Below are 27,695 nucleotides of genomic sequence, written 5' to 3' on the forward strand. Positions count from 1 at the left end.
ATGGGGGGAATGGGGGTGTGGGAGAGGGAGGGCGAAAGAGGGTGAAAGAAAGGGGGGTACTGTCCTCTACACAGTTGTTGTGAATTGTTGACCGCTGGGGATCCGGTAATTCACCGCGGTTTGTTTATTAGTGTGTGTGAAAGAGAGATAAGTGGAAAGAACAGCATCCTCTTGCTCAGTAATGATTCTGTGATTTTGTGAGTGCGCGCACACAGATAAGTGGGCCGAATAGTATTCTTTTGCACACTCAAAATTCGGTGATTGTGTGCGCGCGCACACATGTTCACAGAGGGTCGAATGGTCTCCTCTTGCACTGTAATGATTCTGTGATTGTGTGCACGTCTGTGTGTCTCTGTGTGTCTGTGTGTGTGTCTGTCTTCGAGGTTTGTGTGACTGTGTGCGTCTGTATTTGTCTATATGTGCGTGTCTGTATGTGCGTGTGTCTATGTGTGTGTATTTGTGCCTGTCTGTGTGTCTATATGTGCGTATATCTGTAGGTGTATGTCTGTATGTGTGTCTATACGTGTGTGTCTGCATGTATGTGCCTATATGAGTGTGTGTTGGTATGTGTGTCTGCGTGTGTATGTCTATATGTGCGTCTGTATGTGTGTGTCTATATGTGTATTATGTGTGTGTCTATATGTGTGTGTCTATATATGTGTCTATATGTGTATATGTCTGCATGTGTGAGTCTCTATATGTGTGTGTCTGTATGTGTGCCTGTACTGCATGTCTGTATGGGTGTACATGTATGTGTCTGTACGTGTGTGTCTATATATGTGTGTGTCAATATGTGTGTCTGTATGTGTGTGTCTATATGTGTGTGCATGTATGTGTCTGTACGTGTGTCTATATATGTGTGTCGATATGTGTGTCTATATGTGTGTGCATGCGTGTGTCTATATGTGTGTGTCTGTATGTGTGTGTTTATATGTGTGGGTGTCTGTATGTGTGTGTCTGTGTGTGTCTGTATGTGCGTGCATGTCTGTGTGAGTATATGTGTGTGTGTGTCTGTATGTGTGTCTGTTGTGTGTCTGTCTGTCTGTGTGAGTATGTGTGTGTATCTGTGTGTGTGAGTATGTGTGTGTCTGTGAGTGTGTCTGTATGTGTGTGTCTGTGTATGTGTGTGTCTGTCTGTGTAAGTCTGTGTGTGTCTGTATATGTGCGTCTATCTGTGTATGTGTGTGTGTCTGTGTGTCTGTATGTGTGTCTGCCTGTGTGAGTATGTGTGTGTATGTGTCTGTCTGTGTGAGTATGTGTGTCTGTCTGTGTGAGTGTGTGTGTGTATGTGTGTCTGTCTGTGGGTGTCTGTATGTGTGTCTGTCTGTGTGAGTATGTGTATGTGTCTGTGTGTCTGTATGTGTGTCTGTCTGTGTGAGTATGTGTGTGTGTCTGTGCGAGTGTGTGTGTGTATGTGTGTCTGTCTGGTGTGTCTGTGTGAGTGTGTGTAAGTGTGTCTGTCTGTGGGTGTCTGTATGTGTGTCTGTGTGTGTATTGTGTAAGTGTGTCTGTCTGTGGGTGTCTGTATGTGTGTCTGTCTGTGTGAGTATGTGTATGTGTCTGTGTGTGTTTTGACGGTTCTCTGGTTCTTCAGGCTCGCCCTCCTCAGGGAAGGAAGGACAGACTGACATTTTCCCTGCATACGAACGTCTTAATTCAATGGGTCCATGAGTCTGCACTCATTTAAGAGAAACACAAGGGATCTCTCCTGCGAGTAAAAATGCCAAACGCTGGTTTCATGAGGCACAGCCACAAGAGACAAGCTGCAGCACCACGGAGTTGCGCAGCCGAAATTGTATTCATTGCAACAACCCCCAGCTAATCAATTTGTTATTCATGGGTGTATGTCTTTTTCCCTCTCTATCTTCTTTAAAAAGCAAACAAGAGGAGCACAGATGTTCAGCAGATAGGGGAGCCGGCTCACTGCTGGGCCCGACTGAAACTGTTAAACGGGGAGAGGCGGGGCCGCGCAATCCATCAACATTGACTTGAGTTGTATTAGCGAAGTTTAGGGAACATATGGCGCCGAGCTGTTTCCATGCAAAGTATGGGTGTTAAAACAGTATAGTGCTACCGAGTGCATCTTGAAGGAACCTCTCCCTAATCATGCTCACCACTAGCACTCACCAGCCACCCCCTCCCGCCGACCCCCGGTGAATTGTCCAGCATTCAATACCAACTGAATCATAATCTATACCATCTTAACTTCTCCAGAGTCCGCCTTCCTGCCCCAAGATAAATCGATTTAACCATCGCATTCCCTACGTTCCCTCTGTCTCCCACTTTTTTTTATTAGCCTGGTCTCATCTCGAAGGTATTTTTGTCTGATAATGAAGCAGAACTGGTTATCAAACTGCTAATTGTTTACCGTGGGCCTGTCTTTCCCCGCTTCCCTGTTAAATACACAAAACACGCGTCTTTTTATTTTCAGCCGTTCCATCTCTGCTTTTAACGGCTCACATCTTTACGTGATTCGATTATACGGTCAGACTCCTTGGATAAATATTAATTCGTTGCCCTGTCGCCAATGCTCGCCCCTCGGCCTGAGACGGATCATTTGCATTATGCAAAGGGCAAGAGGCGATTGCGTATAGATACATTCCTTTTACTGGGGGGAAAAAAATCACTTAAAATGTGTGGATACCAAAAATAGAAATTGCTGGAGAAACTCAGCAGACCTGGCAGCATCTGTGGAGAGAGAGAAACAGCATTAGTGTTTGGCGTTTGGAGTGAACCTTCTGTCTTGTGGGCAAGACGGGTTTGCGTTGGCCAGTCCCAGTTTAATCAGTTCCACACTAAGAAACTGTAAGTGGAAGTCATTGGGAAGTTATGCCACGGCATGGAATTTTTTAAAACAAAATCAGCAGTATGTTCGGGTGCTGAATGCATTGTCTGAAATGGCTGTGGCTACAGGGACAGGGGCAACTTCAAAGAGCTTAAACACGGCTGATGGGCCGAATGGGTTTTGTCTGTGTTCTAATCAAACTGCTCAGAGATGTTGCACACCCCGGAGGCAGGTAGACCTTGAACCTGAGTCGCCTTATCTAGAGATGGGGGCATTACCACCGCATCTTGGAGACAGTGAGGACCGCAGATGCTGGAAAGTCAAAAGTCGATCAAATATAGAGCTGGGAAAAGCGGCATCAGAGGAGCAGGGGGTCGATACTCCGGGATGGCACCTCCTGAGGTCCCTCTGATACTACCTGAGCAGCCCCTGCTTTATCTAGATCCACATTTTAGCGCCCCATCTCCCTGCCTACAAACAGCATGTTCAGGATGTTATCACACCCACCCTGGAGCAGGTGAGCCCGGGAATTCTGGATCACACCGCAAGAGTCCCTCAGTCTATACCCCACCAGCATTCTGGGAAGCCTCTCCCAGTGTTCCAGCCGCAATGGGGGACTGCAGAGCCGACCACCACATTCGGGCTCCACTGCCAAACGGGGCCCGGGTCTGGTACCCGCGTTATCTGCGACCAGAAAAAAACCTGAACCCGTTGGATTTAGGGGTGGGGGACTTGCAATGGGTGTTTGTGTCCGTCACTCTCCAGCTTTAGGGTCGGGTCGAGCTGGATTTGGGACTGCCGCTGGTGTTGGGTGGGAGATGTCGAGACTGGACCACGGTCAAACCGTGGAAAGGACCCACTGACGTTCCACCCCGATCAGTGAGAACAGCCAGGCGCATTGTTGAAGCTGTGGGCGTCGCTGGGATTGGTTGGGAAGGAACGCCGACAGGAAATTCCCAGTTTTATTTGCCGTGGGCCGTTCACTTTAACCAGGCGCCAGGCGAATGAAAACAACTCCGGGAGCAAGAAACCAACGACACGTCAACAAGAGTTGTGCAATGGTCCTCAAATCTAGGCTTGAGCCTACAATTTTCTCAGCGAGACCTGCATAGATTGGAACCATTGCTTCTCCTTGTTGCTGCTGTTGTTTTTTTAAGAAAGAGCAGGGCATATTCGCTTGCTAGAGTTCGGCTCTTCTGTCTTTATTCAAAATATATATACACACAGCCATTTCATCCCGCGATTCCAACTCCCCCAACCCCACCCCCACCCCCAATCCCGTCAGTTTAATAATACTTTAATAACTTAAAGGATGCACTCGATCAGGTTTGGTAATTTCGAAGTTGCTGCGAGAGATAACGAAACAGAACTGGGGAATTTTTTTTGTGTGTGTTTTTCAAGAGCAGCTTGGGGTTAAAGTGTACAGCAACTTTTGCAACGCGGATTCCATTTTGTAAATGGGGAAGGAAAGCATGTGAGAGAGAAAAGTGGGTCTTGCTTTCCTCGAAGATAAATTAACCACGTGTATTAATCTTCAGCCTATGTGAACACTTTTCTTTTAGTGAAAGAGATTATGAACAGGAGGCTGGGTCTACTGAGCAGTCCACGTTAAAGCGTGGGGACTTAGTCCAGGATTCTGACCGGTCAAATTAAGCGAACAAACGAACAAATAACAAACCCAGAAAACAAGTTAATGCATGTATAGAATTGCACTCATTTCCCCGTCCAAAGAAACTAAACCGGATTGAACTTCTTACATACAAGGCGGAGGAGAAAGTCGGTATCGCCTTTTGTCCGAATGCACTTGCTCCTTCGGAGAGATTCAACAACGTGCAGAGATTCCAATGTCAAAAAGTTTAAAAAGGACACGAAGAAATTGCTTTATTTTCACAGAAGTTGAAAGCAGTTAAATCCATGTGTGTCTTCTTCCCATTCACTGGCAGAGTCCGCTCTCTGTGTCGTCCCCCCCCCCCCCCTCCCCCCGTTCCACACTTAAAAGATACTCAAATGTAGTTTTGGCTTCATCTCAGTCAATCGTCCACTTCAATCTCCTCGTCTTCAGAGAACTCGTCAGTAGTCTGATCCCTGGAGGAACACTGCGGGGAATTGGGAAAGGGCCCGAGTCCAGGCGCCGGGGACGGTTTGGGGGAGAGGTCCGTGGTCTCGCACTTGGAGCCGGCCCCGTCCTCGGGGAATACCTCCATGTGAACCAGTCTCTCCAGCTGCTGGGGCGGCAGCTTCTTCAGGGACTCCACGTCGGCTTTCATCTCCTCCAGGTCCCGCTTCAGTTTGGCCCGCCGGTTCTGGAACCATGTTATCACCTGGGCGTTGGTCAGACCCAGCTGCTGGGCAATTTGATCCCTGTCGGCGGGGGACAAGTACTTCTGATAAAGGAACCTCTTCTCCAGCTCGTAAATCTGATGGTTGGTGAAGGCTGTGCGGGACTTCCGTCTCTTCTTAGAGGGCTGCCTTTGGCCAAACGTGGTGACATGATCTCGGCCTTGGAAATAAAGAGAGAGAGACAGGATATATTGTATGTGGTCATTATTATAAAACACACACGCGCGCAACAATATCCCCCAAAATATGATACTGGTTTATCTCAACACTCCAGCCGTATTATTCTGCAACCCCCTCTTGTATGTTGTTTATTTTTTAATAACAATCTCGCGTGGCAAAGACGGGGTTGCTCTTAGTTTTGGTTTGGAACGAATTGGCGAATAATTGTCACGGCAGTAGGATTCTTTAAGTTCTGCATTTCTTTGCAGGGACCACACAGACAGAAATCTTGTGTGCCCGCAGATAGGCCAATTCGACATTTATTCGCAAGTTTCAATGCTTCTATCCATCAACTGAATGCAGAGTGTAGTGCCCTCTGAACAATGTCACACCGCGCGTGTTTATAAACCTTTTCTGCGTCGCCCATTTGTTCAAAGGTTGAGTTTGTATGTACCTGAATGTACCCCCTTTCCTATATTTGCACACCAGATATAACCACATCCGGTTAGAAAGTCTATAGAAATTGTAAGCATAATTACTTGAAGACATAATGATTGCAAACTCTTGATGGATACACACCGCTAGTGTTCATCTATTTTCCAACGCTGACTGCGGCGCGTGCAGTTTATTTTCAATTTCCCCATCACTGGGCTAGCAATTACATGTAAATCTCCCCGATACGCGATTAAGCTCATGTTTTGTTTTGCTTCGGCTAACTATAACTGGCGCATCCTTCCGCTTTCAAACTCAGTGAGATGTTACCTTTCCCTGTTAAGTGCTACCTCAGGCGCGAGGCTGTTATAAATATTTTCACACACACACAAAAGCCCGAAGTTGAGTATTCTTCCTCCTCACCCCTCAACCCTGACTCATAAATACTTTTGTTTCCCCCGTGTGTAAGGTTAAACATTATTTGCTGCAAAATCGTGACATGCTTGATTCTACAGCTTTTTTAAAAAAAATCTTTCCTTCCTTAGGATGCACAAATTATGAAAGGCCCTCGCTTTTTCTTCAACGCTCATAAGTGCCCCAAAATAGCAAATATTGTTCCTCTGTTGTAAAAAAAGACAGACGTCTGTCGCACATGTGTTTAATATCAGCTGCAGTTCAGGGGTGTAAAACTTCCATGAAATAGTTTAATTTACGTCTATTGAGTTACGAACTACACGCTGTTTATATGTGGATGCAAATTATTCAGATTTCCTAATTTATAATCTTACATTAAAAAAAAGTAAAGAATTGATTGGATTAAATGTGAGAATGAAGGGGGGGAATCTCTTAATATCTAAATACATGCACATTCGTGTAATGTATAATATTTATATCTACTCAGGAGACTGAAAAAGATGTTAAAATTATTTTTGGCACATCAACATTTTAGCCCTAAGGTTTTTTTTTGTCAGTGGCCGAGCTTGCTATGAAAGCATTAATATTTGATCAGGTTTAAGGAGTTGAGCGGTGACAGGGACATTAGCTCTTAAGACATTTGAACACCTTTCGGACTAAGCAGTAACTAAGCGTTAATAACAATGTCCACGAGTGGACAAAACAGGTTTTTAATATAAACAGCCAGGATAATTCAAACGGACGAGAAAGCTCACTCAATATTCAATTAATTTCACTCTCGGTTCGTGGCAAGTGGTCGAAAAAGCTACCGAGATAATTCTCACACTTCCTTAGAGAACAGATTTGATATAGGATGAAGTTTACCGCCTGGTTACGGTGTGGCTGAGGATTTGGGGGCAACGCAGTGCTGTCCTATGCGAAATAAATTCACAAAAATAAAAAATACACATGAAGAGGGAAAACTCTACTCCCAGCCAGGATCCGTAAGAAATGACCTCCCCGTTTTAGACAACACTCTGCTCGGCACAGACGGGCTAATTTACTATCGGGATGTGTTTATGCCACACACAACAAAAAAAAAAACTGCCTGATAGTGATTTTGAAAGGCACACACAGACAAAGCGGGAAAATGTTTTAAAATGACAAAATAAAAGCTGCAACTTCTCAACCCCTTGTAGTGAAACTTAACAGAAGTACATTTTAATTTAAAAGAGTTTATGGGCGGGTTTTAAATCTTGCCCTGCTTAAATGCACTGTGGAAGAATCATTTGGCTAAATTATATATATTTAAAATATGCATGTATCTAAGATATTCACTTTTCCCTCTCTTGGAAGTAATTTGTATTCCAATTTAACTGTTTAAAAGGAAAGTAAATAAAAGCTTTGTTGAATACCTTCGGCCGCTTGTATCACACTCAATTCCAGACCCTTGAAAGTTTTACTGGCAAGTTCTTCCAGCGCGCAGAGAGGCGAGGCTTCAGACAGCAGCCCGTTCCTGACCACCGCGGGACCCGACACCTTCTCGGGGCCGCCCGGATGGTTGGCGGAACAGAGATGGGATGTTTTTTTCACCGACGGCTTGTTCAGGATATCCTCGATGCTGAAGGGGGTCAGCGGTTTGTTGGAGTTGGCCGGAGGGGGGAAATGATCCAGGGGACTGCGGCGTCTTCGCTCCTCGACTCGGGGCACCAAAGCCGGGTTCGATTTCAGATTTACCCCAGACGTCATTCTAGGGGGATGGGTGGAAGGGGGGGAGGGAGGGGGAGGGGGTGGGGAGGTGGAGGAAGGTGGAGGAGGAGAAAGACGAAGAAGCGAGAATTGTCCCTTCAATGCTTCTTTCCGTCGAAATTGCAGGGAAGGGGAGGAAACAGCTTTGCTGAAACTCTTTCCCCAACTGTTACATGGGGGTTTCTTGGTGGGGTGGGGGGGGGGGGGTCACTTTCCGCCCCCTTGCCCCCGCTAATTTAGGGGCAGTTTGAAACCTTCGCCAAGTTTACAGGATGCCTCACTCATTGGGACGAAGCGACCTCATTTCCAGGCCTGAAAGACTCAATTTGTACCAGCCCTCAGCCTGTATTTAGTAAAGTGCCTCTCTGTCTCTGTCTGTAACCGACTGTCCTACCTGGGGAGGGGAAACTCTCTCTCTCTCTCTCTCTCTCTCACCCACACACACACACACACATACACACACACGCTCAGCTTGTTCTCTCTCTCTCTTCCCCCTCCCTCCCGAGCGCCCGCCCCTCTTTAACAGAGAGAGAAAAAAAAATCCAGGGAAGACAATACAAAGCACTAAATTTCGGGAGGGAAACCGGCCGCTCAATCGTACCGTTGATTGGAAGGAGATCAGTTATCACAGGACTATTGGCCAGAGGAAGGCGTCTTCAAGGAGTCTACTTAAATTAATTAATTGGTCACATCAATGGGAGGAGTTAGAGTCAGTGTTTGCAAACTTTTGCTCTCTCCTGTATTTCTCCCCTCCTGTCTCTGCTGGTATTGTGTTCCTGATCTGTGTGAGAGGGAGTGTGTGTGCATGTAATTTTAGTGTCTGTGACAAAAGCTGTTTGCTGGCGGGTTGCGGAGGGGATGGCGTGGGGGGGTGGGGGGTGGAAGGGACGGTGATAGAGTGCTGGACGAATGGGGAACGGGAGGGGTGTGGGGGAGATGAAGAAAGAAGGGGCCAAGCGTGGGCGAAGGGACGATGAGAGAGTGAGTGAGTTGTAGGCTTGAGGGAAGATGGAGGTGGCCGAGGAGAGGGTATTGGGGAGGGAGAGGGGATAGGGGTCGGGAGGGAGAGGCGAGTGCGTGAGGGTAAGAGAGAGAGGAGACAATATAGGTTGGACTGAAGGGATGGGGTTGCGGGAGGCGAGTTGGGGGTGAGGGAGGGTGGGGTGAGGGGAGATAGAGGGGTGAGGGAGAGAGATGGGGGAATGAGGGAAGATAGGGGGTGAAGGAGGAAGATGGGAGGGTAGGGTGAGGGAAGTAGAGGGGTGAGGGAGGGAGCTGGGGATGAGGGAAGATAAAGGGGTGGGGGAGGGAGATGGGAGGGTGGGGTGAGGGGAGATAGAGGGGTGAGGGAAGGAGCTGGGGGGGTGAGGGAAGATCAAGGGGTGAGGGAGGGAGATGGGGGGACGAGGGAAGAAAGAGGGGTGAGAGAAGGAGATGGGAGGGTAGGGTGAGGGGAGATAGAGGGGTGGGGAGCAGATGGGAGGGTGGGGTGAGGGGAGATAGAGGGTTGAGGGAGGGAACTGGGGGGTCGGGTGAGGGAAGATAGAGGGGTGAGGGAGGGAGATGGGGGGATGAGGGAATATAAAGGGTGAGGGAGGGAGATGGGAGAGTGGGGTGAGGGGAGATAGCGGGGTGGGGGGAGATGGGAGGGTGGGATGAAGAGAGATAGAGGGGTGAGGGAGGGAACTGGGGGGTGGGGTGAGGGAAGATATAAGGGGTGAGGGAGGGAGCTGGGTGGGGTGAATTGAGGGGAGTTAGAGGGGGTGAGGGAAGGCGGACATAGGGGTCAAGAGCTACAAAGGTGAGGTGACGTGGGGTGGCGGGGGCCAGAAGTGGGTGTGTGAGCAGGGAGACGGAGCAGAGGGGTGTATGTAGCAGTAACGTTGCGGGGAATTGGGTGGAATGGGAGTTTGGGGAATTGTGTTGGGGAGGGGAAGTGGGTTAGAGAGGTGGGATATGGGCAAGAATGGAGGTCTGTGTTGGTGGGGTTTTGGGGGAGGGGAGTTTGTGAGGGAGGGGGTGAAATTACCCTCACTTGTCAGCTGCAATGACGTAACGCCGGGGCTGCTAATTGCCAAGCGCCGGATTATTAGCGAACTTTTAAATCTTCCACCCAGCCAATTGCAATGGTCGATAAATCATGTACAGACTTTTACATTTCTTCCTTTATCTGTTTGCCACCCGCACAGAGTGAACAGCCTAGGAGCAGCCGATTGCAATCTAATTCAAACGTCTGCAAACTCAAATCGAGTCAAAACGCGACTCCGAGAGGTATGTAGTCAATCAAATTTTACCTTCAAAGCTCTGGTCGTTAACCGCGCCGATTTCCGAGGGGTTTCCTGGACAGGACTAACATCAGTGTTATTATAGGGCGTGCAGATATTATGGTTTTTGCTATGATTTTTAGAGGCTGGGTAAATATTTGTACCTCTCTCCATCTAGTGAGGGGAGATTTTTACCTACCCCTCCTCTTCCCATGTCGAGCTCCTCTGAGCAGAGAGAGAGAGAGAATTTTCGATTCTTAACTTCAAAACCTGCTCCCCTTTTTTTTAGTCCCGAAACTCTTGCCATTTTGCAAAAAAAAAGGCACCAAAGCGAGTAAACCGTTTATATGCATTCATCTAAAAATTAAAGCCCTTAAATTTACTCCTGAATTTATTCCTGAAATCGACTGGAAGCAAATTAATTCTGCATCAGGAGTGCTGTCAGATCATTACCCTCGGCTTGTGGTCTCCACATGAGCGAGCGGGCGTGAGCTTCAATGAGCGAGGCGGGTCAATGGACCACAAGGGCAGGTTGAATATACCTGAAGAAGTGGTCTATTCGGGTCTCCTTCCACCTGACCCTTACCTGGCCAAACCCACCTGGCTAAATTGGATCTCACTTGTGCCATCCTTATAGCCAAAATAAAGGGAATTCTCATTAATTATATCCGCTCTACATGCTGATAAGGCCGATGCTCAGATATAACGTGTCTTTTGCATAGATAGGAAATATCACTCACATGGCGTGTATATAAGATAAACAGGCGTAGCCTACATCCCAGTGCAATTATATTTATTTAAATACATCTTTGTAAATGTACACTGTCAGTGTATGATGTGAGCGTGTGTCCCACAGAGAACGGGCTGAAAGGAATATGAGACAAGTCAGTTTATTACTACTGCTCGATTTCTCCTGTTTCATCCCGATTTCTTCCACGAATTTCGATGTTTGGCTCCCCCCCCCCCCCCCCCCCCCGCATACACCTTGTTGTGTCTTTTGAGTTTGCTTTTGTTTTGTGTCCATGCAGGTTTTGTTTGTTATTTTTTAAAAGAGGAAATAAAAACTTCTTCCCCGCCAATACAGACACAACATAACGCTTGTAGTTTCTCAATGGATTACTCAGAGTGGCGCAAGTGTGGGCAGGACAGGAGACATTTCTGAGCTTTAATTCGGGTGGGACCCAGTGATGGTCTCATCGATACCTTGAATGTCTCTCTCTCTCTCTCTCTTTCTCTGTGTCCTCAATCCCTGCATTTTACCACAGCAGCAATTGTAAACAATCAAAGGAAAGCAGATGCTTTTCTGGGAAGGTGGAGAGGGCAGAGAATAAATACTTAAACCAAAACCCTCTCCAATGACAGATGCCCCCTTTTAACTCTGAACCGAGCCGATTAAAGCCAATCATCCTGCCCATATATCAGACCCAGTTTAGAGAATTAAACCGCTCGCTCTCTCGTTAAATTCGACTCTTGATTGAGAACGAATTTCTAACACTGGGGAAGATATAAATTGCCTCACTTCCCTTGTACCAATTATAATGTTATTTACAAGCCTTGGGAGCTAACATAAGAAAAAAAGAGAACTTTTACAAGCTCGTGAAAGAGTGTAGAACCAGATTAGTAACAGTTTTTAAAAATATTTTCCAGATATAAATGTCGCTGTATCCAAATGACCACCATCAAAAGCACAGATTTTAAGATGGAAATCATTACTGGGGAATCCAGCTCTTTTTAAACTTCGGGGAGGGGAAGGGGGCGAGTTTTGAGTTACATTTGACCAACAGACAATAAAGAACAGTTACAAATAGGGCCGCGTGATATATCACTTGGCTTCTTAATAGTGACCCCTTTATTTTCCCCTTCACAAAACGACTCGCCAGATGTGTGTCGTTACTGACGAGATCTTGCACTCAGGTGAACTCGACCTCTCAGTCCCCTTCCTTCACAGAATAAAGGAGAGAGAGAGAGAGAGAGAGACCCGGAATGATTCTCATCGTAGCATGCAGTACACACAGATCAGAGATGAGGGAGGCGCGTTCAGTCGGAAGAGCCGGTATAAAACAATATAAGTTTACAGTGAGAATATGACAAATTTCAGAGTTGAGCCAAGCAAGATACCTCACTTCAAGAACAAAATTCTGCTGAACGTCCACAGGGGAGGGAAGCATGTTTATATTAGAGATATCATTTTAAGTTTTACGTAACATTTTGAATCCGATTTCTCAAAATTATGTACTTTGAGACAGACCATGAGGTGTAGGTAAATATCAGTATCGTTCTGAATGCACCTCTCTTTCTAAGTAAACATAACTAAATTCACGTTCGTTCATACATTTGCGTTTTGAAATAATAATAAAAAGGAACTCATAGCAGATTGGCCTGAAGTACCCTGAAATCCAAACAAAAAGAATATAGTGCCACAGCCCGTAGAATGTAGTATTGCCCACAGTCAACACAGACAGAGCCGACTCCTCTTTTTAGATAGGAATTACTCAAGAGGTGTGTGTATCAAAAAAATAATAATTCGTTGAAGCAGTTTGGAACATTTTTGCGTGTCATTTAAGTGTATTGGTATAAAAACAAACATCAGTTTGATATGGGAGATAGGCTTAAACAACTTTTCTTTAAGTAAACGGAATGTTTGTTGGGCATGAACCGGGGAAATTCTGCAAAAGACTGGCCGTTCCCCTCCTGGTCACATTTTCTGTTGTAATTTTTAAGGTCCCAAGTTTGCATTCACCGCTTGTAGCAATGAAATCAATCGGAATCAGCTGGACTCCACATCGCCAGAGGAATTCACCGCTTGTGCCTACAGCAGCGAGAACTATTTGATAGTGTCTGCTTCTGATTTATTTGGATGTCACTATATCATGGTGCTTGCTTTAATTCAAAAAAATATCATTTTTGAAGTCAAATACTTTTATTTGAATGTCTGCACATTTTAAGAAATGTTTTACTTGATACCTGTTTTCTTTCCGTTCGTTTTGGCGTCTCTCTCTTTTGCTGTCTTTGCTTTTGAAGTCTGTTGTTTTTCAATCTTTTTTTTGTTGCAGCTTGTGTTCTTTTGCTCTCTATATTTTCTTCAGTTTTTTTTAAATTTGCGATCTGCGTTTTTCTGTCCTTTTTAGCTGTCTTTGATTTTGCAGGGGTTTTTTTCTTTGCAATCTGTTTTTCGTAGTCCGTATATTTTGCATTGTGTGTTTTTTTGTAGTTTTTGTTTTGCGGTCTGCATTTTTACACAGCCAGCATTTTCTTTTGTACCGACCGTGTTTCTGCACCGTATTTTATACCGCTCGCATGCTCTGCAGTCTCGGTTTTTGCAGCCTGTGTTCTTTAGCTTGTGTTTTTAAACAGACTATATAGATTTCGTGCAGTAGACTGCACAGATATATGCATAGATTCTATACTTTTTACAACCCTTGTGTTGCCCTCTCCTTTTTGTGGTTTTTTTTGTATTGTGTTTTTAAAAGTTTTTGGTTTTGCAATGTGGTTTTGTCCGTTAAGGTGACAACTTTTCCTGTTTTCATAATTAAATATCTTGGTCCTCTGCTTTTGGTGTTTTATTTTGGTAAGCACTTCTGAAAGTCTGAGTATTTTAGTATGTTTAAATTTAAAACTTTGCTAAGAAAAATCTTTAAAACACTGATGAGAACTCCAGACAATAGCCCAAGTTAATTCCAATGGTACCTTGATTTTTTAAAAAAAGAATACACAATTATTATATGTCATACAGTATAAATAGTGTCCTCTCTGTGTAATCGTAATGGATGGGATGGAATTGAAAACATCGAAATGCAATAATTTAAAATAATTGGAGACAGGAGCCTGAATAAATGTAAACAGTAACCAGGTCAGCTCTCTTCTTATGGGTCAGCAGTTGGTTCAATTGAAGTCTGGTTATAAAGCAATCTATTTGATTTCACTGTATTTAATAATTCCGTGGTCATGGCACGTTATTTTATGGAACCACACTAATACATGACACAGTTTGCATTTATATAGCACCTTTAATTTTGGGAAAAAATATTCTAAGAGTTTCGCAGGAGCAAAATCAAACAGCATTTGACACGAGAGTGGAATAGGGATATTAGAGGAGGTGATCAAATGTTTGATGAAAGAGGGAGGTTTAGGTCCCGGAGTGCATGTGCACACACGCACACACACACACAGACACACAGACACACACACAGAAACACACACTCACACACACAGACACACAGAACAGACACACACAGAACAGACACACACACACTCAAACAAACGCACAGAACAGACACACATACACAACAGGCACACAGACACACACAGAACAGACACACACTCACACAGGCACACAGACACACACAGAACAGACACACACTCACACAGGCACACAGAACACACACTCACACAGAACAGAAACACACAGAACAGACACACAGACACAGACACACAGACACACACACTCACACAGACACACACATACAGACACACACACACACACAGAACATACACGCACTCACAGACACACAGAGCAGACACACACACACTCACACAGACACACAGAATAGACACACACACAGACACACACAGACACACAGAACAGACACAGACACACAGAACACACACAGACACACACACACAGAACAGACACACAGAACACACAGAACAGACACAGAAACACACACACAGAAAAGACACACAGAACACACACAGACACACACACACGCACACAGAACAGACACACACACAGACACACACTCACAGACACACAGACACACACACAGACTCACACACACAGACACACACAGAACAGACACACAGACACACACAGACACAGAACAGACACACACACACAGAACAGACACATAGACACACAGACACACACACAGACACACACGCAGAACAGACACACACAGAACAGACACACGCACGCAGACACACACACAGACACACACACACGCACACAGAACAGACACACACACAGACACACACACAGACACACACAGAACAGACACACAGACACAGAACAGACACACACACACACAAAACAGACACACACACACGCAGACACACACACACTGAACCGACACATAGACACACAGACACACACACAGACACACACGAAGAACAGACACACACACAGAACACACAGACACACGCACGCAGAACAGACACACACAGAACAGACACACGCACACAGACACACACACACACACACACAGACACACACACATTCACACAGATATAAAGACACATAGCCCCACACAAACACAGATATACACACACACACACACACACACAAAGTCATATAGATGCACCTGCACACATTTACCCACAACATAATTCTAACCTGTTTTATTTTAGCATCCACATTGTTAAGTATACATTAAATGCGAGTCATGGACTGGACAATATCCTGGGCGAGTGGTCTAATATTAGTTAGAGGTTGACCCTTAGCCCCAATTCAACCTGACTCTTTGACCTAACAGTTCAGGGGTCAAGGTGAAAAACAGTATTTGAGTGACTGTTTCTAGTCCCTCTGGCTCCTGTCTGTTATTGAAACCCTCCAGCCTCCCAGCCTTTATAGATTTACATGGAAATCTGGAAGGCTGAAACCAGAGAACGGGCTCCAGGTTCCTGTTGGTTGAAACACATTTAATGTCACCCTCAGCCACCTCCCTTGATCTTCTCTATGTCTGTTCCTCCAGAATTGTCAGTTAAAAATATGAGCAAGAGACTTGGGCAGTATAAAGATTGAGAGTAAGATTAAATTTGATGGTGGAGGGAAGCAACATAAAATAATCTCGGTATTTTGTAGACACACTTTGTTGGATGGTAGAATTTGGGTAAATATCTCCAGTTATAATTCGAGTATGGGCAAAGGCTGCCGGGCATTCCAAAGTGCTGCAAACATTATCAGCTCCTATTCTGGTTAGTGTAGATGACAATACAGTGTTTAATCATTCAATCCAACCACACATGAGCTAGACACACTTTGACCATGCAGACACTATGACATCACTATCACTACTTACAAACATAGAAAATAGGAGTGTCAGCTCTAACATATCACCCAGACACACCCATGGACAGATACACATTCAGAAAGACACGTACGAAGTTATAAAGATGCATACACACTCAGAGAAATCTATAACTTAGATAAAAACGCAGTTACATATTCAGATCATGCACACACACAAAGATGTGCAAGCTCATAAAAACACACAAATACACATTTGACAGATATACATACCCAGGTGTACACATAGACAGGTACACACCCATAGATAAACATACTCAGGCACATACATTGACAGGTACATGTTCAAAGATATACACTATCTGATGCATACAGAAGTATACACCCACAATTGTACACATTCAGGAACATTCACAGTCTGATACTCAGGGAGATACACAGCCACACTCAGGTGCAGACTTATAGAATTGTATACTCAGACAAACCCACTGATGGATACACAATCACAGGTGTACTCAACTGAAGTATTCAGTCGCATATACACACGTTACAGACATGCATATTCACACACTACATGGGCAGGAATGGATCCAGAAATGCACATTCACAGATACACATAGATACTTAGACACACCGATATACATACTGAGATACACAAACTTATACAGACAGGCAGACTTAACAGAAACACAGACAGCCATACACACAAACAGATATTCACTCTCTGGAGCACAGCACACTCGCAAAGTGCCCAGAGACAAAAGAAAGAGGCACTCAGACATCCAATATCCAAGTGTGTATTTTTGGATGAACACATAGCCAGCCAGGCCACACCGGCCTGGGATGTGTGAAGATTTATTTGCAATGGACCCATAACACACATCCATTGCACAGGCCAAAAGCTTCACACTTTTGTTTATTTCGAAATGCGAAAGGGTGTCATTTCAGCCAGGCCCTGCCGTCTTGCTATCACCAGCCGGACGAGTAAATGTAACAGAGGGAGTGTGGTCTGATTGTGCAGCCTTTACAAGAGACACGCTGGACCGGGAGTCCAAATCTGAAATGTTAGTTCATCAATTTTCTCCAGACACGCTGAAACTGCTTCTGGCAAATTAATATCGATACTTACTCTTAATTTTTAAATAAAAAATAAGGAGCTAAGTTAAAACTCTGCATGTTTCCCGTGAGGGGATCCAGCTGATTTTGAGACTGACCCGGACTTGCCGTTAATTAAAGGCGTCTATTTAACAACAACAAAAAAATCGTTAAAATTCGATAGGGCACGTTCATATTCGATGAAACCTGCTTGAAAGATGTACAGTGTATGGCGGTCACAAGCCGAAAAACACCGAACACTTAATATTTCCAGCCTATTGAGTTCAATGCTTGAGTTCAGTTCCTAATAACGAATTTTGCTCTTAAAGCGGATAACGCTCTGGTCTATTGAATTTGAAATACCTCCCAGCCCTCCCCACAGTAAATGGAAAGTAAGTGGCCAGTGATCAAATGAACAATCCTCCAGAGGCAGCCTTCCCCAGCGGCTGAGGTGCCAATCGGTTCCCAATGATAGATGTTCCGTTTTCTCCAACGTGTACAGGCTTTGGCCACGACCTGACTGATTCCTCCAACAGCGCCATATGGTGACGCGCATGTTGGGACAAAAATGAAGCCAAACACAATGACACGGTGTAATTGGATCAGCCCGGAACATGGTTAGATTGGAAATGACAGGCACCGACTGAAAGATAGGCTCTCACAGCTCAAAACACACACACATACACACACATACATATATACACACACACATACATATATATACACACATACATATACACACACGCATATACACACATACATATACACACATATACATATATATACACACATACATATACACACGCATATACACACATACATATACACACATATATACACATACACATACATATACAGACATACACACATATATACACACATACATATGCACTCATATACAAACACATACATATACACACACATACATGCACACATACACATACACACACACACACCCACACATACACATACATACACACACATACATATAAACACACACACATATGCGCATACACACACATATATATACACATGCGCACACATATATACACACATACATACACACACGTATGCACTCACATACATATACACACACATACACATATACACACATACATATACATACACATACACACATATACATATACACACATGCACACACACACACACACAGCGATAGGCAGAGATATAGATAGCAAGACTGAGCAGACTGAACTTCAAGCCTGCCTCACACCAATATATACCCACATTAGTGAATACACACTCACACTAGTAAATACACGATTACTTACAACACGTATTACAGCACTTTGGGACAGACAATTATTGACCCAGCGAATGAAACCCACATTCCCTGGATAATTTATACCAAATAAAAGATGGCTAGAGCAGGAACGGAACCCTACGTAGTCCAATTTATCCACACACACTGAAACCCACGGTTTCATTCCATTAAATAGCTCTGTCCTACTCTCCTTTCACCTCAGAGTTAGGAGCTGCAGTGAGTCTTTCAGACCCTTGAGCCTTCTCCACCATTCAACAAGTTCATGGCTGACTTCCCAATCTCTCAGGCTACCGCACAATCGCTTAATTCCCCTAGCGGCTAAAACAAAAACTACCGATCTCGGTCTTGAACTTGCTCAAAGTCTGAGCATCCGCAGCTCTCTCGGATCAAGAATTCCATTTCATAAGCCTCTAAGTGGAAACAAGTCTAGTCTGCTGAGCAAGTGACCTGATGTTATGATGCTGTGTTCAAACTTCCACACTAAGGGAAAAGGTTTCTCTCACTACCTACTCTGTTGAGTTTCCTTGAGAAGGATTGTACTGTTGAACTTTTAACCTCTATCTGGATTTTTCTACCTTTAAACTTTATGACTGGTTTAGTTTGGTGTTTAAAGATGGCGCAGGAGAGTGGCGACATTATACAACACTTTTCGCTGTATTTGTAACAAATAAATGTCACAAATACACAATGAATGAATCAATCAAGTAATCAATCAGTGTGCATGTAAGTTTACACACAATGCACGGCAGTGCATTGCCAATGCACGGCAGTGCATTGCCAATGCACACACACTGCTAGACACACAATACAATATATGCTTTAGCACGTGAACACATGAATATGCTCTTAATCCATACCAAAAATCGTAAGCATGCAAGTTCACTTTGTCTTTCAAAAACTATCAAAGAATTCACAAGACATATTCCAATTTTTATTTTATTTACGATCTAAACTTCAAAGACCACTTGCCTTAGACAGCGACTGGAGCACAATGTCTCACTGTATGAATTGTGATTTTGATTTCACACCATCTTGCATCATGTGTTGCACGCTTAATTGTCTCAGAGTCTCCCTTTGACATATTGTTTCTCACACGTTCGCTTTTTGTCTCAGACCCTTTACTCCATCAGTTTGTCTCCATCCCTCACAGACTGCGTTACTCTCAATCTCTGCAACATGCTTTCACCATCTAGTTTATTTTTCTCCACATTGTCCGCAGTGTACTGTTCCTCCCTCACACAGACACACACAAAAAAAACATTTAATTGACTTGACCTAAATATATGCATTCTTTAAAAGTCCAGTCACTCTTCCTGTCTCTGCCAAGCACAAGCCAACATATCTGGGTAGCTGGGCAATCACATTAAGCTGTGAATGCACAGTATTTTGGGGGAAAATGGTGAGGACATTGTCGCTCATTATTGTGACCAAAGTTATTTTCTATTCAGGAAAGGCAGATGAATGTACTTTTTACCATAACCCATATTTATTAGCACCTTTCCCATAGTAAAACACCCCAACGTGCTTCACAGTATGGCATGTTAGGTAACCACAAAACAAAGAGATTCAGGGAAGAAATTCAAGAAAATTGGAAATGTATGGAGGCACAGATCAGAGGAGTGCAGAGATTTTAAACAGGTCCAAGGGAGGGGGAGGTTACAGAGCTCACTAGGGAGCAAGGCCATGGAATGATTCAAATGCAGAAATAGAATTTTAAAATTGAGGCACAGATATAATGAATCATCGCAGTATCTGACAGCCAGATATAATTATCCAAACAATTGACAGATGCAAGAAATTATGCAAATAACACAGATAGACGAAAATACAGAAATAACCCACAAATATAGATAACTGTACAAACTGTATAAACATAGAAACAAGCAAATGCAATTGGAAATACTGTTATATAAGCAACTAGCAGATGTATAGAGCAAATAATGATCTCATGTGTTAGGGGAAGGGCACAGAGGCAATAGAAATAATACAGTACAGATTGGCAAGGGTGCCACCTGGGAGGAAATAGAAAGATGATGAAAATTTTGAAAAAAAAGGCTATTTTTAATCAAAACAGAAGCCATTATATATTGGTTTGACACATGTGTTTATGCTTAAGAAATTATAGGAAATTGTGGACACAATAAATGTTTTTCAAGAATTAAGAATAGGCTGGAAAGGTGATTGAAAGACAAGAGAAATGGAGGGCATGGAAACAAAGAGAGTATGTTGGATTCGAACAATTGCTTGTTGGAAGAAAAAATGATAAGACATGGCTGCACTGAATAACTTGCTGATATTATACAGTTTCGATATCATTCAAGATATTAAACCAGCAAAACATTACACAGGAATATCCAAATTCATCAATATCAAAATGCTTGACAGTATAGACAATTATTCAATACATATTACTATCCGAATTGATCACAGGCAAACTGACCCTATGACAAATGGAGATTGTGTTCCAATAAACATAACACGCATGATTAAACAAAAGATGATTACGGTTAGAGTTAGGGTTAAGATTATGGTTAGCCTTAGTCTTAGTGTTAGGGTTAGGGTAGAGTTTGGGTTAGGTTTAGGGTTAAGGTTACGGTTCAAGTTAGGATTAGACTTATGTTTAAGGTTAGGGTACAGTTAGAGTTAGGGTTAGGGTTAGGGTACAGTTGGGGTGAGGGTTAAGGTTAGGGTTCGAGTTAGGGTTAGGATTAAAGTTGCGCTTAGGGTTAGGGTTAGGGTTAAGGTTAGGGTTCGGGTTAGGGTTAGGGTTAGAGTTACAGTTAGGGTTAGGGTTAGGGCCAATGTTACGGTTGGGGTTAGGATTGGGCTTAGAGGAAGCTCATTGGCAGCTACAATATGCTCTGGACTTTACATCACAGGTCCCCACAGCACAACCATTTATGGGCCGACCCCACTGAGAGCTAACAGTGGAGTGACACACATCAAGGCAAAGAGCAGTCAGCACTGATGGGAGGAGTTCATTGAGAATCTCCACAACTGTGACTCATTTGTGAATGCCTTTGAACACACCCCACAATGTGCCACCCTGCTTGGCATGAGTTTATATGGGCATCACTGAGAGCCAATAAGATCATTGCAGTAGGGGGCACCCATGTCAAAATGCTGATATACAGCAGAGAAGCACTTTTGGCATAGATATATGACTATATCTACCTCTTCTGGAAGGAGGATCACTTGCCAGCAGATTTCTGAGATGCTGTGATTGTGACCATTTTCAGAAACAAGATCAGACTGATTGTGACAACTGTAGAGGGATTTCCCTGCTTTTTGCAAAAAGGAAATAATGAAAAAAAAAACTTTCCTTGATTGGGAATACTGAATGACTAAAGAAATTGAGGGTTTGGTGAAGAAAAAGAAGGAAGCATATGTCAGTTATAGACAGGATAGATCGAGTAACTCCTGAAAAGAGTATAAAGAAAGTAGGAGTATACTTAAGAGAGAAATCAGGAGGGCAAAAAGGGGACATGAGATAGCTTTGGCAAATAGAATTAAGGAGAATCCAAAGGGTTTTTACAAATACATTAAGGACAAAAGGGTAATAAGGGAGAGAATAGCGTCTCTCAAAGATCAGTCTCATTCCTGATGAAGGGCTTTTGCCCGAATCATTGATTTTTCTGCTCATGGGATGCTGCCTGACCTGGATGCATAAAAGTGGATAAATCCCCAGGACCTAATCAGGTGTATCCAAGAATTCTGTGGGAGGCTAGGGGAGTGTTTACTGGGCTTCTGACTGAAATATTTGTATCATTGTTAGTCACAGGTGAGGTGCCGGAAGACTGGAGGTTGGCTAATGTGGTGCCACTGTTTAAGAAAGGTGGTAAAGACAAGCCAGGGAACGATAGACCAGTGAGCCTGACCTCGGTGGTGGGCAAATTGTCATAGGGAATCCTGAGGGACAGGATGTACATGTTTTTGGAAAGGCAAGGACTGATTAGGGATAGTCAACATGGCTTTGTGCATGGGAGATCATGTCTCACAAACTTGATTGAGTTTTTTGAAGAAGTAACAAAGAGGATAGATGAGGGCAGAGTGGTAGATGTGATCTATATGGACTTCAGTAAGGCATTTGACACGGGGAGAGCTAGCCATTTGGATACAGAACTGGCTCAAAGGTATAAGACAGAGGGTGGTTGTTTTTCAGACTGGAGGCCTGTGACCAATGGAGTGCCACAAGGATCGGTGCTGGGTCCACTGTGTTTTGACATTTATATAAATGATTTGGATGTGAGCATAAGAGGCACAGTTAGTAAGTTTGCAGATGATACTAAAATTGGAGGTGTAGTGGACAGCGAAGAGGGTTACCTTAGATTACAACGGCATCTTGATCAGATGGGCCAATGGCTGAGATGTGGCAGATGGAGTTTAATTCAGGTTAATGTGAGGTGCTACATTTTGTGAAAGCAAATTTTAGCAGGACTTATACACTTATAGAGTCATAGAGCCATAGAGATGTGCAGCATGGAAATAGACCCTTCGGTCCAACCCGTCCATGCCGACCAGATATCCCAACCCAATGGAGTCCCACCTGCCAGCACCCGGCCCATATCCCTCCAAACCCTTCCTATGGTAAGGTCTTAGGAGTGTTGCTGAATAAAGAGACCTTGGAGTGCAGGTTCATAGCTCCTTGAAAGTGGAATCGCAGGTAGACAGGATAGTGAAGAAGGCATTTGGTATGCTTTCCTTTATTCGTCAGAGTATTGAGTACAGGAGTTGGGAGGTCATGTTGCAGCTGTACAGGACATTGGTTAGGCTACTGTTGGAATATTGTGTACAATTCTGGTCTCCTTCCTATTGGAAAGATGTTATGAAATTTGAAAGGGTTTAGAAAAGATTTACAAGAATGTCGCCAGGGTTGGAGGATTTGAGTTACAGGGAGAGGCTGAACAGGCTGGGGCTGTTTTCCCTGGAGTGTCGGGGCTGAAAGGTGACCTCATAGAGGTTTACAAAATCATGAGGGGCTTCAGTAGGGGATTACTTTGGGAATAGTGATCACAATTCCATAAGTTTTTGAATACTCATAGACAAAGACAAGAGTGGTCTTAAAGGGAGACCAGTAGGGGATTACTTTGGGAATAGTGATCACAATTCCATAAGTTTTTGAATACTCATAGACAAAGACAAGAGTGGTCTTAAAGGAAGACCAACTTGGGGGAAGGCCAACTTTCCCAAAATTCAACGGGAGTTGGGGAACATAGATTGAAGGTAAATCCTCATTCGATATGTGGGAGGCTTTTAAAGAGAGGTTGATTAGAGTTCAGGAGAGGTACATTCCTGTGAAAATGAGGGATTGAAATGGTTAGGTTATGGAACCATGGATGACAGGTGAAATTGTGAGACTAGCTAAGAGGAAAAAGGATGCGTACATAAGGTCTAGGCGACGGAAGACAGACAAAGCTTTGGAAGAATACCGGGACTGGAGGACCAATCTTAAATGAGGAATAAAGAGGGCTAAAAGGGGTCATGAGATACCTTTAGCAAACAGGGTTAAGGAAAATCCCAAAGCCACTTATTCATATAAGGAGCAAGAGGGTAACTGGAGAAAGCATTGGGCCAGGAGAAAAGTTATGCATGGAGTCAGTGAAAATGATTGAGATTCTTAACGAGCAATTTGCATTGGTATTCACCGAGGAGAGGGACATGATGGATGTTGAGGTTATGGATAGATTATTTGAGTACTCTAGGTCAAGTTGGCATAAGGAGGGACGAAGTGTTGGGTATTCAAAAAGGCATTAAGGTGGACAAGTGCCCAGGTGGACAAGTGCCCAGGCACAAGTACACCTTGTTTAAGAAGGGTAGCAGGGATAATCCAAGTAATTATAGACTGGTGAGCCTGACGTCATTGGTAGAGAAGCTGCTGGAGAAGATACTGAGGGATAGGATCTGTTCCCATTTGGAAGAAAATGGGTTTATCAGTGATAGGCAGCATGTTTTTGTGCGGGGAAAGTCTTGTCTTACAAACATGTTATAATTCTTTGAGGAGGTTACAAAGTTGATTGAAGAGGGAAGGGCAGTAGATGTCATTTTCATGGACTTTAGTAAGGTGTTTGATAAGGTTACCCATGGTAGGCTGATGGAGAAGGTGAAGTCACATGGGGTCCAGGGTGCTTTAGCTAGATGGATTGAGAACTGGCTGGGCAATAGGAGACAGAGAGTAGTAATGGAAGGGAGTTTCTAAAAATGAGGACCTGTGACCAGTAGTTTTCTGCAGGGATCTGTGCTGGGGCCACCCTTTGTGATATATAAGTTTGCAGATAACACCAAGATTGGTGGAGATAGTGAAGGAGACTGTCAGAGAATACACCACGATATTGATAGATTGGAGAGTAGGGCAGAGAAATGGCAGATGGTGTTCAATCCTGGCAAATGCAAGGTGATGTATTTTGAAGATCTAATTCAAGAGCGAACTGTACAGTAAATGGAAACGCCCTGGGGAAAATTGACATTCAGAGAGAACTGGGTGATCAGATCCATTGTTCCCTGAAGGTGGCAATGCAGGTCAGTAAAGTGGTTAAGAAGGCATATGGCATGCTTTCCTTCATTGGACGTGGTATTGAGCGCAAGAGTTTGCAAGTCATGTAACAGTTGTATAGGACTTTGGTTCGGCTGCGTTTGGAATACTGCGTACAGTTCTGGTCACCATATTACCAAAAGGATGTGGATGCTTCAAGGTGAGAGGAGAACAGTTTACCAGGGATACACATGGAAAGTACTTTACACAGAAGGCGTTAATGAGGATGAGCTTGATGAAGATGCTGATAGTGATATTGATGGCAAAGATGATATTGATGTTGATGAGTTTGAAATTGATGGTGGCAAAGATGGTGACCCTGATGATGATGGTTATATGGATGATGGTGTTGATGATTTTAATGATGATGATGATCTTGATGATGAGGACGATGCTGAAGAAGACGATATAATGATGCGAATGATGGTGTTGATGAGACGTGGATGATAAATTTAAAGATAAGCATGATAATAATGATGCTGATGATGACAAGGATGCAGGTGATGATGACAAAGATGAAGGTTATGAAAGTGAGGATGAAGATGTTGATGATGAGAGGATGAAGGTGATGGTGATGCAGATGGATATGTTACAGAGGATGAAGAGGATGATGGCAGTGATGATGTTGATGGTGACACGTTTGATGTTGACAGTGAAAATCATGATGAGCCTGATGATGATGAGAAGACATTTGGTGATTATGTCAATGAAGATGATAATAATCATAGAATCATAGAATCCCTAGGGTGTAGAAACAGCCCTTCAGCCCAACAAGTCCACACTGACCCTCTGAGGTGTAACCCACCCACACCCATTCCCCTTCCATATTACTCTACATTTACCCCTGACTGATGCACCTATCCTGCACATCCCTGAATATTATGCGATAGTTTAGCATGGCCAATCCACCCAAACCTACACATCCCTGAACATGTTAATGAAAAAGATGGTGACAATAAGAATGATGTGTAAGATAGTTAGAACATAGAACATAGAAAAATACAGCGCAGTACAGGCTCTTCGGCCCTCGATGTTGCACCGACCGAAGCCTACCTAACCTACACTAGCCCAATAACCTCCATATGCTTATCCAATGCACGCTTGAACGACCATAAAGAGGGAGAGTCCACCACTGATACTGGCAGGGCATTCCATGAACTCACAACCCGCTGAGTAAAGAATCTACCCCTAACATCTGTCCTATACCAACCTCCCCTTAATTTAAAGCTGTGTCCCCTAGTAACAGCTGACTCCATATGCGGAAAAAGGTTCTCACTGTCAACCCTATCTAAACCCCTAATCATCTTGTACACCTCTATCAAATCTCCCCTAAACCTTCTTTTCTCCAATGAGAACAGCCCCGAGTGCCTCAGCCTTTCCTCATACGATCTTCCTACCATACCAGGCAACATCCTGGTAAACCTTCTCTGCACCCGTTCCAGTGCCTCCACATCCTTCCTATAGTATGGCGACCAAAGCTGTACACAATACTCCAGATAAGGCCGCACCAGAGTCTTATACAACTGCAACATGACCTCAGGACTCCGGAACTCAATTCCTCTACCAATCAAGCCCAGTATGCCATATGCCTTCTTCACAGCACTATTTACCTGGGTGGCAACCTTCAGAGATCTGTGTACATGGACACCAAGATCCCTCTGCTCATCCACACTACCAAGTAGCCTACCATTAGCCCAGTAATCCATCTTCTTGTTACTCCTACCAAAGTGAATGACTTCACACTTAGCTACATTGAACTCCATTTGCCACCTTTCTGCCCAGCTCTGCAACTTATCTATATCCCGCTGTAACCTGCCACATCCTTCTTCACTGTCCATCACTCCACCGACTTTCGTTACATCTGCAAACTTGCTCACTCAGCATTCAAGCCCCTCCACCAGGTCATTTATAAAAATGACAAAGAGCAATGGTCCCAAAACAGATCCTTGTGGAACACCGCTAGTAACTGCGCTCAAAGATGAACCTATACCATCAACTACTACCCTCTGTCTCCTTCCAGCCAGTTAGGATATTGTTAGTGAAGTTGGGAACGATTATGCTAATAGTGATTTGGAGGTGCCGGTGTTGGACTGGGGTGTAAAAAGTTAAAAATCGCATAACACCAGGTTATAGTTCAACAGGTTTATTTGGAAGCACTAGCCTTTCGAGCGCTGCTCCTTCGTCAGGTAGTTTTGATGATAACCACCTGATGAAGGAGCAGTGCTGTGAAAGCCAATGCTTCCATATACACCTGTTGGACTATAACCTGGTGTTGCATGATTTTTAACGATGTTAATGATAATGAGGATGATATTGGTGATGAAGACCATGTCAATGAGTATGATAAATAATGATGATAATAATAATGATATTAATGAAAATAATGTTCATGATGATGAAGTTGATGTTAATGAAGTTGGGAAAGATGACATTATTGATGATGAAGATGAACATGATGATGATGTCAATGAAGAGGATGATGATAACAATGATGATGCCGATGAGGATGATGTAAATGGAGATGGTATCCATGAGGAGGATAATAATGTTGATGATGAGGATGATGATTAAGGAATTGGTGACGATGAGGATGATGATGTCAGAGAAGATGCTGACAATTATGATAATAACAAGAGTGACATCAATGATGACAACAATGGTGATGTGTACGATATTGAGGATGATAATAATGAAGATAA

The 27,695-nt window shown here is 43.8% G+C and overlaps 1 protein-coding gene and 1 long non-coding RNA gene across 7 annotated transcripts; one reads left to right on the forward strand and one right to left on the reverse strand.

Moving 5' to 3' along the window:
- Positions 1-4,055: 4,055 nt before the first annotated feature.
- Positions 4,056-8,610, reverse strand: lbx2 (ladybird homeobox 2). The gene is made up of 2 exons (XM_072577684.1): positions 7,525-8,610; positions 4,056-5,285 (listed from the first exon to the last, which is right to left on the reverse strand). The coding sequence occupies exons 1-2, from the start codon at positions 7,856-7,858 to the stop codon at positions 4,816-4,818; spliced, it is 804 nt and encodes a 267-aa protein (XP_072433785.1). The 5' UTR covers positions 7,859-8,610; the 3' UTR covers positions 4,056-4,815.
- On the forward strand, positions 7,604-13,671 carry LOC140481470 (uncharacterized). 6 transcript variants are annotated; one of them, XR_011961536.1, is made up of 3 exons: positions 7,604-7,828; positions 10,048-10,129; positions 12,844-13,671. It is a non-coding gene; the product is annotated as an uncharacterized lncRNA (long non-coding RNA). The 6 variants fall into 6 exon arrangements; XR_011961533.1 differs by lacking the exon at positions 7,604-7,828 and adding an exon at positions 8,080-8,567; XR_011961534.1 differs by lacking the exon at positions 7,604-7,828 and adding an exon at positions 8,587-8,623.
- The last annotated feature ends 14,024 nt before the right edge of the window (positions 13,672-27,695 follow it).

The sequence above is a fragment of the Chiloscyllium punctatum genome, chromosome 1 (genome assembly GCF_047496795.1).
Source record: "Chiloscyllium punctatum isolate Juve2018m chromosome 1, sChiPun1.3, whole genome shotgun sequence".
In the NCBI taxonomy this organism is placed as follows: domain Eukaryota; kingdom Metazoa; phylum Chordata; class Chondrichthyes; order Orectolobiformes; family Hemiscylliidae; genus Chiloscyllium; species Chiloscyllium punctatum.

Coding starts and splice junctions, on each gene's coding strand:
- lbx2 (XM_072577684.1), bottom strand. CDS start 7,858: ATGACGTCTGGGGTAAATCTGAAATCGAACCCGGCTTTGGTGCCCCGA. Junction 5,286..7,524: donor TGTGATACAAGCGGCCGAAG/GTATTCAACAAA, acceptor TTTATTTCCAAG/GCCGAGATCATGTCACCACG.